The sequence below is a fragment of the Chinchilla lanigera genome, unplaced genomic scaffold (assembly GCF_000276665.1).
Source record: "Chinchilla lanigera isolate Chin_1 unplaced genomic scaffold, ChiLan1.0 scaffold00020, whole genome shotgun sequence".
NCBI classification, from domain to species: Eukaryota; Metazoa; Chordata; class Mammalia; order Rodentia; family Chinchillidae; genus Chinchilla; species Chinchilla lanigera.
Genome location: NW_004955421.1, coordinates 20202916 through 20217416, shown reverse-complemented (window position 1 = coordinate 20217416; position 14501 = coordinate 20202916). Strand labels below are relative to the sequence as shown.

General features: G+C 40.4%; 1 protein-coding gene across 1 annotated transcript in view; it reads right to left on the bottom strand.

The window, feature by feature from the left end:
* Nucleotides 1–14501, bottom strand: part of Suclg2 (succinate-CoA ligase, GDP-forming, beta subunit) — a 260864-nt gene that overhangs the window by 132918 nt on the left and 113445 nt on the right. Inside the window, exons 3-4 of the mRNA XM_005383819.2 lie at nucleotides 4119–4218; nucleotides 3225–3315 (exon numbers count right to left, since the gene is read on the bottom strand). Of these exons, the coding sequence (XP_005383876.1) occupies nucleotides 3225–3315; nucleotides 4119–4218 (191 nt within the window). The remainder of the gene's footprint in view (nucleotides 1–3224; nucleotides 3316–4118; nucleotides 4219–14501) is intronic.

The window sequence follows — 14501 nt, the reverse complement described above, 5'->3', positions numbered from 1 at the left end:
CTGTCAACTTTTGAAAAAACAAATCGCATAACTAACATATAACTCAACAATACCCCTACAACAGATGATGGTTAAACTGTGGTACATCTGTATTAAAGAATGCTACCTAGCATTAAAGGAACAAGCTTCTGAAACAAGAACTTTGATGAATGTCCATAAAATGAAGCTGACTGGAAAAAAATCCCAAAGGTTATATAATACTATTTGATTTCATTTATGTTACAGTTCAGAACTGTTTGTGCTGTCTCAAAATTGCTATGCTGAAAGCTAATCTCCAATGTGATGTTTGCCCTAGAGATTGAGCTTTTATTTTATTTTTCCCTTTTTTTTGAGACAGTGTGTCATTATGCAGTTCAAACTGGCTTTGAGCTCACTTTGTAGCCCGGGTTGGCCTCCAGCTCACAGAGACCTTCCCTGCCTCAACCTCCGGAGTGCTAGAATTACAGGCGTGCACCACCGTGCCCGGCCTGAGAGAGCTTGTATGAAGTACTAGACTGTAAGGGTGGAGGCTGCAAGAACAGAATTTATACCCTTGTGAAAAGGACTCCAGAAAGCTCCCTCATCACTCCCACCACGTGAAATGGATCCTCACCAGACACCAAATCTGCTGGCGTCCTAGTCTTACACTTCACAGCCTCCAAACTGTAAGAAAGAAATTCTAGCGGTTTATAAGCCACCCAAACTATGGTATTCTGTTAGAACAGCCTGAACAGACGATGACATATGTATCAAACAGCTCCTAACTTTGTAAGCATGTATTAACTTTTAATCTGTAACAATCCTTATTGTTATTATACCTGTTTAAATGCTGGCTCTTAAATGTTAGAACATCATTAAAAACGATACTGAACAGAAAAAAACCATCTTTGCCACATCCCAGAAACCAGCACAATGCCTGGCAAACAAAAGCAGCCCAATATATTCTTCTTAACCATATAAGCAAACCTACCAGGTTCTTACTCTTGTGATTCATGTGTTCTAAATCATTAAAAGCTTATCCTTGCTCTTTCAAGCTGCATGGGAAATACAAAGTGATGACTTTTAATCCCTGAGTTCAGGTCAGTTCCTGCTCTTTTCAACCCTAATGGATCGAGGAAGGCGGAGTGGACACTGAATACCCCGGGAAACAAAAAATCTGGATCTGGCTATTACTTTTGTTGCAATACTCTATGGACTCTGCTTGAGCATCCTGAAAATGACAGACTTGGCCATGATGATGTCTAAAGCCTTTTCCACACATCAGAGCATTCAGAACATTCACTGCTCTACTCCCAATAAAAACAAAACTCAAAACAAATGTATATCGATGGGTGATTAGGCAACTATTATAGTTATTCACAGGAACACTATGCCCCCGACAAAAAAGATGAAATCGTATGTATGCACATAGATAGAAGTCCAAGGTTCTGTAAGTTAAAAAATGCAGTCTTTAAAGTTGTATATAACATGCTGTGCTCATAGAAATGTGAAAAGGAACAATTTACATTTAAAAAGGACAAAAGCAGCGTATGACAATTATTTCAGAGTGAGGTGATAGCCCAAGGAACTTTTACTTTGTTGAATTTTTATATTTTTGTATTAATGAAATTTTTTACACGTGTTAAGGACTTCTGCAATCAGAAAACTATTTAAAAATAAATCACTTGTTTAAGGCAATGACTCAATTTATAAAAATGCACTTACCTCCACTATTTCAAGAATGTGTCTACAAACTAATTTTATATAGAATTCTATTACTATACAGTATGAATCTGCTTTGTATGTACATTTTTATATGCTTTTAAAACATATCACAAACTCTAATCTAAAATCTCATGTGGCCACATAACACACAATTCCTACAAATAAAAATACTAATTATGCCCCTGTGAACAAATTTTGAGTAAGTCACACAGGTAAAGGATCATAACCAGATTTAAAGGATAATAAAAGTAGAATTTCAGGCTGAACAAGAACAAATCAGGTTTAAACAGTTCCTACACCCACCAAAGGACAGCAGTAGAGGGAAATGATCAACAGCAGCTTTCTCTTGCTTCCTTAACATTTACAGAAGTTTAGTGAGACAGAGCTGATGTCCTGTCGGTATTCCAGTGTCCCTCCAACTTAGTGTCCTTAAATGGGCTACGGTAGACACTATCGCAGTACACTGAGGGTTACCTAGTGATTGTTTTTAAGTCATGTCAAGAGTTTTCCACAGAATTCTGTTTCTGAAAAGTATAAACAGAAAAATACTGTGTCCGATAAGCATGGCATAATGACAGAGACCATCAATCTGTGTCAATAAAACAGACAGCTACTTACCCCAAAAAGTGGGGCCCTAAATTACTATTGGAACAGGGCCTTCTAAGCATGACTCCCTACATCTGGCTCACTGGATCTCCCGATGGAGCTATTCCTGAAACCATTTTCACTACAGCTATCCTGAAATTTGAACAAGGGTCCCTTCCTGCTTACTTTATACTGGGTCCTGCAAATGAAGCTGTTGCTGCCATGCATGAAGGGAGACTGCACAGGTGAGAAAACTGGTAGAGAGGCAGGTCACGGTCTCAGCTGTGCCATTCAGAGGTTCATGGTTGAGGCGGGCCACTTTTCTCTGAGCTCCACTTTGTGTGTGTATGTTGTGCATGTGGGTATACGCATGTGTACAACCCTCATCACATTGAGTGCCCCAGCAGACTATACAATGTACTCCCAGTAATAAGGGTAGCTCAAAATCTTCAGTTATGGCATAGGGTAGTGATGGTGAACCTTTTAGCGCTTTCAATCGTCACAGCCAACCGGCTGCAGTACATGTGCCGTAGGTTCACCACCACTGGTTTAGGGGCACTTGAAGAAAGCACAACAGGCAATTCTGATCTGCACAACCGAAGGTGGGGCCAAAAGGGTAGAAGAAGTGCCCATTACTTAGTATAAGGCCATTTTACCAAGCCCTTTACAGCTTTAAACTCAGAATGTACCTGTGTTCGACACGGGAAAACTACTGCTTACTCACCCCGACTCACTTTTACTAACTGCAAACAATAATACATACAACACCACAATTACAGAAGGCTTTTTATTTCTCCTCAAAGGCACACCATTTGCTACACAGATCGTGTGAGGCTTAAATAATTAAATGGCAAATTGCCAAGGAGCAGCTTCATTAGATGCTGTCAAAACTGAGGTATGGTTTTCTTTTTTATAAAAAAAAACATGAAGAAAAGGACTAAAAGCATCCATATTACCTTGTTAACTTTCACACCTTCTTTCGGAGTTTGTTTTGTTGCTAGGTTATACCCAATCATCTGTTTAGCCAACTGTCCCACAACTTTGGGGCTGAGAGGGAGAAAAGAGAAAAGAAAATCAGTTTGTTGAAAATCATTTTCAGCAGAGTATAAGATCTCCATGTCTACACTGCTCAAGGCGCACCCCCCACTCCCAGAACCCAGCGCTCTGCACTCACATACTATGTGCCCAGCACTGTACAAAATACAAGTGAGTAATGCAGGCAAGAAATATCAGACGCTTGCGATCCCTGCCATGCTCACCCCCACGCTGTTATAATCATCACAGGGAAGCAGTGCTGAGACATATAGCAGAGTTCGACAAGAACTGAATAAACGCTGGAGAATGGACAATTTGGGAAATATTAAACAATGCGAGGAGTAAGCAGGAGGATGAAGGTTAAAGTAAACAATGAAGGGTGTATACATGACCAGGGATATGAGGAAAACGTTCAGAGTTGGGAGATAACATTGAAGACTGCCTCAGAGGAAGCAGGCACAGACTACTGGGGAGACGCCCCTGGTAATGTGGAGCTACTCTAGGTGCTGTAACGGAAGTGACGTTAGACAGCGGTGTTTCACTTGCAAGTAGTATCACTTCCAACATTTACGACAAATTGCTTATTGCATGGGAGAGAAGTAGAAAATTTCCCTTGATTAGGGGAGAACAAACCTTTTAAGAGAGCAGAAGGAAATCCGGGGCATTCCTGGAGCCGCTACGGATAACCGGTCTCCTCTCCTTGCTAGGGCCTGCTCCTCCACAGCCCCCACCACTCCTCAGCGGGCCTTGAGTCTTCAGCAAGACCCTCCACATCATGTGGCTCAAAGACAAGGAATTAAAACCCCCAGACTCACTCTTTTGTTAAATGAACACCTCCTTTCAGGCCACTATTGAAGACGCCTTTTCCTCTTCCTCCAGCTAAGATCTGAGCTTTCAGAACAATCTCTTTTGCATCTGAAAAAGAAGAGTTCGTAGTTGATTTTAAATTCATTCTCCTCATTTGTTTTTTTTTCATAAGCAACAAAGACAGCAGTAATGATATAAAACTTCCAAATACCAGGTAAAAGTGCCCTCAAATCAACTTCGAAAATAAAGGGAACACAAAACTTCAAAAATCGTCAGTGTGCCTAAATACAAAGCTTGTTCACCAAGAACACGCAAACCTTCCTGCCCGTTTAATCAGCCAAGAGCAAGTCCCTAGGAGAAGCAGGGCGTGTGCTCCCTTGCTCTTCTGAGTGCGTCAAAAGATGCGAGGTAAACCCAGGATGGCAGCATTAGCTTCACTGTGCAATGACAAGGCCACGTGACAGGGACACCAACCTGCCAGGCAGAGGAGCCAACTAGCTGTCTGTCAGCCACGGGACACGTAAAAGGAAAGACCAGGTTGGGAAGGGGAGAGGTTTACAGAATAGACACAAAGGTCATATTTAATAACTGTGTTCTTAGAAACCAGCAGTTTTCTAAGCAGTTATTCTATGTATTGACAGGTCCAGGGAAGGGAAAAGAAATGAAGAAATGGATTAAAACAAAGCAAGCAATATTTTCTGCTTCTTGGTACCGGGAATTGAACTCAGTACCTTGTACTTGCCAGGCAGGCACTGTGCTGCTGAGCTACATCCCTGGCCCAATATTGGCAAGATAAGAAACAAATACCCTGGGGGAACATAGCTGTGGAATATTTGTTTCTCACACTCAACAAAAGACAGAACGAGCACTGTTCATTCTTGACCTTTCAGAACACAGCTATAAACTCAAGTACCTTTGTGAGCCGAGCAGTGAGCTGGGTGTACGAAACAACCCAGTGATAAGTGAGACATCTGGCAGACAGGAAAGTTGGGGCGGGGGATGAAGGAAGAAAAGAAGAGGCGAGGGGGAGACAGGGAGAAGGGGAGAGAGCAAGCGGTGAGAGAACTAAAACAAGTATGTTTAATAAGCCCAAAATATGCACATCTTCAAAGGCCACAGCTAGTATCACGTTTTGGGGTCATGCTTGTTTAAAATCAGGGAACTCAATCTGACAGTCTTCTATTGGGGTGCTAAGGCTTTCTGGCTCAGCTCACAGTTTCAGAATCTTCAGATCCAGGGCTCAGTGTGACCTTTATGCCTCACCTGTGTGCAACATTAGGCGAGGTACTTAATGTCTCTGAGACTCAGTTTCCTGAGAACAGGTGATAAGGGTTGTTTTAAGAAATGACACAGTCCACGAGGATGCTCTACACCACAGCCTGAGAAATCATACGTATCATTAGTCACTGCCATGATCAATGAGTTAATTTATTACCTCTGTATATTACAAGGAATCAAAACAATCATTTCAGAGATGGTTAAAGAAAAACCTAACATCCACTGGTATCTCCCCTAACTCATGTGAGGTGAGAGATCTCTAAGCACTGGTATTTCCGCTATCACTGTCACTACATCCTCGTTACTCAGAAGCAGGCAGGCAAAGATTAAAACTGGAGGAAGCACAAAAAGTGTCCTCCTTCAGGTAACAAGGAGCTATGGAGGATTTTCCCACTGGCTCACAAGGCCACTGATGCTCTTACAGCACCAAAACTCGGTCACAGTCTTCACGGGTTGTCTTCTTTTCTCCTACATGCGTTTATACTCAGACATCCAGGGCCACCTTCCTCCCAGAAACACAGTTCCTTCTTAAAGCACAACCCTCTACACACTCGGACCATGCTTTATGCTTTGGACATGAAACATCTCATCATCAGTTAACCATGACTTATAATAAAGCGGTTCCCATCGAGCTGAGTAGAAGACAGCTATGCTCACTCCTCATTATCAGAAACTCATGTAAGAACAGTAGTAAAAACAAGGATCTAGGGCTGGGGGTGCAGCTCAGTGTAGAGCATGTGCCTTGCCTGCCTGAGGTCCTGGGCTCCACTGCCACCACTGCAAAGCAAAGAAATAAAAAAACCCTACAACTCAGATACCTACTGTCTTCTTTGTAGAAAACACTGACATTTAGAAAGGTAAAAGTAGCATGCCTCTGTGTAGAGGTGAAATCTAGACCAATATGATAAATAAAATATAGTACTTAACATGATTATCTCCATGCCTGGCACATTAAAAACAATTAAAATATGATAGCTATCATCATTATAATTATTGCCAGCAACTACCAGAAAATGGTATATAGGAAGACACCAAGTGTATACTCTCTGCTGTCTACTCAAATGTTTAGCTGTGATAACATAAAATCCTTTAAATGGCTAACTAGCATTCCATTGCCATTATCTTTTTCACATCCATGCCATCCAGGGAAGAGACGCCCTCCTGTCCAAGCTCCCCCGTGGCACAATTTAAAAGCCAGACAGCACACCTAACTGGGCACTGCTAACTGGTACGCCCTAGGCTGTGATCAGCTTTGGTTACTAACCATCAAGACACAGAAATGGCTATGGCTTCGATAAAGAGTTATCAATGACTCTTGTTACCATCTGACCTCATCTCCAATGGACTCCATGGCATGGAAGTGATAACCAAGCACGTGGCCCTAGACAGCAAGTAATGTGTCCCTAAAAGAAGTTAACTTCTAACAGTATGAGATGTGCAGTGATACTGTTCACAACGCCATCACACAGTGCTCCAGGGCAGACTGTGATGGAAACCTATGCATCCTAGGAGGTTACCTGTACCTGTGTGACTCGGCAAGTAAAACAGTGATTCTTAATGGAGTATTGCAACCCACCTAGATATGTGTGTACCTGTGACGGCAGGCGTTTATTATTATTACACAAATGTCTACACTTTCTTATTTAATTACTAAACTTGTGTTTATGATTTTGTTAAACAAGTTAGTACGTTAAAATAAAAAAGGAGCCAGGCGTGGCGTTACATGCTGGTAATCCCAGCACTCAGGAGGTTGAGGTAGGAGGATCATCACGGCAAGTTCGAGGTCAGCCTGAGCTACATAATGAGACCCTGTCTCAAAATAAATACATATACATATACATAAATGGAAATTTCATTTATATACATTACCTATATCATATATTTTATATGGAGCCAAAGAAAATTCCTCTTTCCTCAAGGCAGCCTAGATAAGCCACATGCTTGGACATCCATGTGGTAGATGAAGCAAACACTGGACAGTGAACTCAATATTAGGATCACAGTTCCACTTTGCTTTTATTGCAGTGCTAGGAGTTGAACTCAGGGCCTAAGGTCTGCAAGGCAAGGGCTCCACCAGGGAACTAAAACCCCAGCCCCACCCATCAGGGTGAATAGAAAAAGGTTAAGCAATCTCTGCATATCTTCTGGAACTCAGGCTCCAGTCCGAGAATAAAGTCACAAAAATCACCTCAAGTACTAAACCACTCTAGCAAGTGAGAAGCCAAAGTAAAGCAAGTTTTCTCCTCTTGAGGGAACTGGTCACAGAGTAACTTAATTCAAATTTATTCAAGGTTAAGGAAAGTGGCCAAATCCTGCACAACAGTGACAGGCTCTTCATTCAGTATTTACCAAATTGATTCCACTTAATGTCACTGTTGCCATTTTATTTAAAGATCAGATTTCCCTTTGGAAAAAACATTATCTCCTGCCTTATCCTACAGAATTATAAAAGAATGCCCCATTTATGAAATTCAACTTTCTTCTCAAATTTGATTTAACCATACTTTAGGATAATAAGCTAAAGAGAAGGGAGAATCCTACTCTAATGGATTTTACAAAGAAATGTATTACACATACACATTACTAACCATATCATTGGACAGTGAGTTGGTGTTACTCTAAGGTACTTACTCTTAAATGCTACTCTTACATGGAGCAGCCTAAATGTGCAAAACACACACTGCATTTTGTTCCTTTTCCAGGGAGTTTCTGATAATGGACAGTATGTACTCCTGGTCAGGTTTCCACTGTTTTATTGGAAAAAGTTATAATTTTTTAACATATTAGGAGAAAAAGCACTGTAAGATGTATTTAGTAAACTGACAAAAAAGTGTAAGACTCTCAAATACCATATTACTTTTAAGAACAATATTTACAGCCTTTAAAACCTAAATAAAACCCTACACACGGTCTCATTTACTCTAATGTGTTGTGTTTGCCTCTCATTCTTTACCACAAATGTTATTCTAATTATAATACAGTTTTATACCAGATTTTACAGTCTCCCAAGTCTCATGCTGCATAGCAAATATTCTTGGATTCATTGTTAAATCTAACAAAGTTAAATTCATTAAAAGCACAACATAAGAAGAATAAATAAATGTTTTTAATCAGGCAAGATTTGTAAAAATGATTTGCTCTGTGTTTCAGAGATGGCACTCTGAAATTATATACTTATGCAAAATAATGTTCACAAGACGTGGTTCAGAACCACAATCGAGACTACAGTAATTGTGTGAGAATGTTAATCAAGAATACCAAGAAGTTAGTTTCAGCTACCATTCTGAAAACAGTTTACTGATGAACCAAGCATTTGTATGTCCCAGCTGGCTTTTATTCAGTATTGCTCTTGCAAAATATAATACTTTCCTAAATGCAAAACAGCACCATGTACAGGCACTGCAGTGAGATGACTACCACAATGATCATCTATTTCAAGTCAATAACACTGGACTTGTTGTGGAAACTGTAATTTCTATGGTTCACTGACTGGAGCAAAATTGGAATATCCAGTTTTCAGCAGAGTTGCATTGTGTAATTTCTAGCATGGCGATCACCTTTCATCAGGTTTGATAGAACCCTAATTGAGACTGTTAAAATGTATTTCAGCATTTCAGATTTACCTATTACCAGAAGGCAAACAGAAGGGAGAGGGGAAGGCAAGAGAAGACTTGAAAGATATTATGGAAAAACAAACTTTTATAAAAGAACAAAATTATAGGAAGATAAGTGACAGGCCTAAGTATCAATTTCCCAAAGGAAATGAGCTAATTTCCGTGCTTTCATTATGACTCCTGAATCCAAACTCCGAAACAGTTACTATAATATCTTCTATAGCTCGATAGGTATTTCCTCAGGTTGTAACTAGCTTGTTGTGATACTGTGATTATTCTTTCCCAATACCCAATGACAACTGTGAGATGGAAACAATTATTCTAACTTCCCACATACTTGATGTGGGCTCATCAACTTTGGACAGAGACTCCAAGTTCTAAGACCTAAGAATAAACCATTCCGTCACTGGTCACATCACTTGATTGAATTAGATTACAGATCCTTGGCTTCCCATAAGACTGTTGCTCATCAGAGACTTCTTTGTACATATTTAAAATAGTGACTTTCAAATACAAGTAAAAGATGGAAATAAGACGCTTTCTAGGACAGGGATTTTGTAATGGAAATAGCAAGTTATTCAGGGGGACATTATTTCACGTTAAGAAATCCTTTACTACTAAGGCTTTTATGCAAGTTTTAAATCTAAATTTTCCTGTTAAGTATAGTATCCAATTAGTTCCACATTATCAAAAATAATTCTTCCATTCAGATAATGTGTATGCATAATCATGCCACTGTGAACAGTTTATTTATTTTACAAATAATGTCATCTTAGCACAAAAATGCTTATGTTTTCAAGAAAATAGTATTCATTTCAGTCTCTATGAAAATTTCTCAATTGAACTATGAAATCATTGTTTCATATTGCCTTTCTCTTAAAAATACTATTTATTACTACATTATAGGTCTCATTAAAAGCTATGATAAAAATTAACCTACTATTTTACCCTTATCACTGGTGTTATTTATTGCTTTTATAACCATTAATACATACTTTGTTGGTGATAAAATTTTTAAAGCTAAATAAAAATTACCTCTAGAAACACTCAATTCAGTTGTAGTATCTTATTTTTGCATCTCAGTAAAAGGTATGATCCTGTTCTTTTTATGCATTTTAATATTGATAAACCAATTTAGACATAAACTTGCTCTTTGAATGCAGCTTAATACTAACAAACCAACCATGTTGTGTGAACTAGATTAAAAGATGTCTTTCTAGAAGAAAGCTTAAAGACAGATCCTTCTGAAACTGATGGCAAAAACAACCGTGCGATCTTATTCAAGCATCTGTAGCTAATTAAAGATTTCTAATACTATAAAGTTGCAACTACAGGACATTAAACAAATCATTTACAAATGAAGCCACTTGGAGAAATAATAATTTTTCACCAAAAACAAGTTTCTTCAGAAGAAGACATGTCCACTATGTTTTATACAGATTAATGCTATGGTACACACTGATAGAAAAACATCTGTAACTTCAACAGTTCCTGAAGAAAGTCGCGGAAAATGAAAAGCATTTCCAAACACTGAAAGCATTTCCAATGCATTCATGGTACACTTGAAGGGGAGGTAAAGTCGCTATGGAAAAATCATTTTTTTCCCCAGGATTTTCAAAGCAAGGACATGAGTCAGTGTTCAATTAGAGAAGCACAGCCGCTCAAAGTTATGGCTGAGAGATTTATGATAGAAATTAAATCTTACACAACTGTGAGAAAGGGATGATCTGAAAGTGGGAGTCAGAACATCGGAGGGCTCCCCAGACAGCCAGGCAGTGGAAGCAGCACCTACAGATGTGAAAAGGGAAGGCAAAGGAGGAGCTGTGCAGGACGAATCTGAGTCTGGAGTGACGAGCAGCGTCTGCGAGTGGAAAAACTGCTGGGCATAGAGGAGAGAACAAGGGCACGACAGCCCCTGTGCCAGCATCGTCCCAACTATCACCACCTAGTGAAGCACAGTGAACTTCTGAGGCTACCTGTGACATTCTGCATGCTGTGCAGATTCCTCCTTCGGCCAACTGCAGCCCAAAATTATACAGGGAAGGGAACTCTGGGCAATGTGTTCTAACTTAACCAAGGTGACAAAGGATTAATCAGCACACATGGTGGCAGAGAGCTGATGGCTGGGCCCACAATGTTTGCAGGCGAAGCGTGAACAGCTCTGAAACTTTTCTAAGTGACTCAAAGACCAGTCCTGGACAAACAGATAGCCCTCCTTTAGCTGCAGACAACTGGAAGCTTCTCCATAAAAAGAAATAAAGCGGGATTCTCTTGTCTGTCTTTTAAAATTTTTTTATTAGTAGATATTTGCAATACTTAATAACTACACTCATCTTGGGGAATTGGTACATATGCACTTTGCACTTCGATCACCCACCCCCCACAACCAGGGAGGAACAGGGAGATATGCAATACCCATAACTGCCATGAATTTGCCCCACTTTCCTTCTATTGGTGGGAACAAACACTTCACAGCCAAGCAGAATGATCATGAAATTTAAAATATATGTACAAAGTAGTTCCTGGTAGCATCAATTCTTTAAAATGTTTTTACTTTTACAAGAATATTACTGCTATTTGGAGATCATGCCTTTTTCTGATTCTTCCTATTTAAATCAATTCCTCTCTCGGCCACTCCACCGGTAAGACATGTTCCTATCCCGGGTAGCTACGGCCTGTCATCTGTGCCCTCTGTCTGTAGACCACCATCATTCTGCTGCCCACGGTCTCCTGACCAAAATTTCCTCTAGGTGCTGCCCCCTCCACAACAGAGCCAGATCAGCTTCTTGGGGGTGGGTTCTTTCAGAGGGGATCCTAAAATAAAGTAACTAAGCCCCTAGAGACAGGGCCCCCAGTGACATGTCCCAGAGAATGCACACCTTGGGAAGGACTCTGGCTCAGTCAGGTCCGGCCTCACACTAAACCTGAGAACTGCGCACCCTCAGAGCTCGCATCCCTGCCACCCAGTCCTCTCCTCCAGCACACACAGATGATCTCTCTGGAACACTTCACTCTCTGACGAGTTAGCCCTGCTCCTGACGAAGACCTACTCTCCAGGCAGGCGCGCTGGGAAGTCAAACTGGATTCAAATTCCCTGCACAGACTCCTGAGCCCAAAGCAAATCAAGGAATAGGGCTGGATACGGGTTCCTGGATGCTGGGGGAAAAAGAAAAAAATCACACCCATCCCAAAATGCTTGGGATGTTCTAAGACAATCAGGAGACTTATCTGTTCAATGTTCTCAGAAAATCCTTTGGTTGATCAATCTGATTTCTATGAATGTAGACTACAAAAACAAAGATTTTTCACCACAGTATAATTATGATGGTGAAACACTGGAAGCAATCTAAAGGTCTATCAACATTTGGACATGTTTGAAAAAAATAATTCACAGCCAGAGGTGACGGTACACCCTATAATCCCCATACTCTGGGACACTGAGGAAGGAAGAGAGCAAGTTCAAGTCCAGTCTGGAAAATTTAAGTAAGATCCTCCCTCAGAATAATAAATAAATAAATAAAAGGGTTGGATACACAGTTCAGTGCAAAGCCCTTCGGTTCAATCTCCAGTATTTTAAAAGAAAATTTTGTAAGGCTTTTTTTTCTTCATTTTTATGGCAGACAGGGCTGGGAACACAAACATGGAGAGGTAAACAGCGAAGACAAGATACTGCACTGTGCTTTTCGGGTTCTATTTGTTTGGTTTTCTTAGTTACCTATTAAAATTAGAAATCACGATCACACCACTTTAAATAAACCAGGAAAGCATGCCAGCACTCAGCACTCCAGTGTCACAAATTTGTTATTTCATATTTTCAGTAAACCTGTAAATTAGAGTTTATGACTTTAAAGTGTAGCATATAAATAGAAAAACATTGATCATCTTTGTTTTATACATTTAATGCTTTTAAGATAAGTAATAATTTTACCATCGTGGTTTAAATAGAACCCCAATCAGAAAAGCTAATTCTCAAGTAGGACTTCTAACAAAGCTTCTCAAGAGGTGAGGTTCAAAAGAACCAATTGTTTAGCTGCAGCAACTACAAGGTATGTATCTTACTATTTCCATTTAGCAAATAAGCACATATTCAGAATTCAATCTATCATTCAAGTGCTACAGAGAATTTCAAACAACAGCTTGATGATATTGCCATAAAAAGGAACCCAGAGCTTTTTATTTTTCATTTTAAAGTTTGTACACAGGTAGCACAAACTCAGTCACACCTAATGGTGTGTTGTGGATGTATGCATGGAACCTTGATCATCCCCCCATCCAACTAAGCTGCTTATGAGTCTGAATAACTTTGTTCTTTGCTTGTGTTTTTGTTTTCTGTAATACACATATTAACTTTTTAAAAATAAAGATTCTTTTCCAAATGCAAGACAAACTCACATTTGTACAGTGGTTGATGATATACTGGAGTTAAGTAAAAAGAAGGAATGACCTACCCTAAGAGATAGGACAAATTTCAGAAACAACTGCCCAAGATACACACATCTATTGCGGTCCACACATCTATTGCGGTCCAGCATAATTTGCGATGTCGCATTCAAACTGCACTAGTTTTAAACTGCAGTGTCTTGCTCTTTTATTGCCTGTCCTGATCCATTCATTGTGTCTGAAATCTAAGTCCACTGCTTGAATTTTAAACACGATAGTGATTTTAGAGCACATCCTGGAGAAGGAAACCATGCAGTATTCGTGAGCTAGGCAGAGTTTACATTTGGCTTTCAAGGGTTGTGAAGGCTGGAGAAATAGTTAACTTTTCCCTTTGTCTTCACGCTAATTCTTGACTTCTGTGTTAGCTTTCCACAGCTATGACAAAAATAGCTGAGAAAGTCAACTGAAAGGAGGAAAGACTTGACCGTGCCAGAGCTTCCTGTCTGGGGTAGGCCGGCTGCACCACCGTCAACTCTGCGGTAAGCCAGGAACATCGCAGCAGGAGGGCACTGGCAAGGAGAGCTGCTCCGTCCTGGCAGCAAGGAATCAGACAGGCAGACAGCACTGTGCTAGTGGGCTTCCTCCTTTTTCCACAGTTGTTCCACCTGCACCCCGGCCTACTGCACGGGGCCACACACATTCACAGCTGCCCCTCACCTTCACCTGCTCTCCCACACGCCATGGGAAACACCCTCAAAGACACATCTCCAGCTGTGCTTTACTCTTCTAGGGATTTTTACATCTAGTAGCTTGGCAACAGTAACATCACTGTTTCTCTCCTTAATCTCTTTTTCTCCTTTCCTTCCCATTAGTGCTACCCAGACACTTAATTTGCGTATTCAACTTCATCTTAGGTAACTACTCTCAGTTTCAACAGCCACAAAGATCAGTTTTGACTTCAAATTCCACCCTCCGCTCACTGTCCCTCAGAACCTCTCCGAAACACAAACTTACCGCTCCAAACCCCGTGAAGCAGAGCACTCACTGGAAAGCCACGCACCTAACCTCCGAAGCCACAAAGGTGGACCTGCTTTCTCGGATTGTTTTCCCAACAATGTG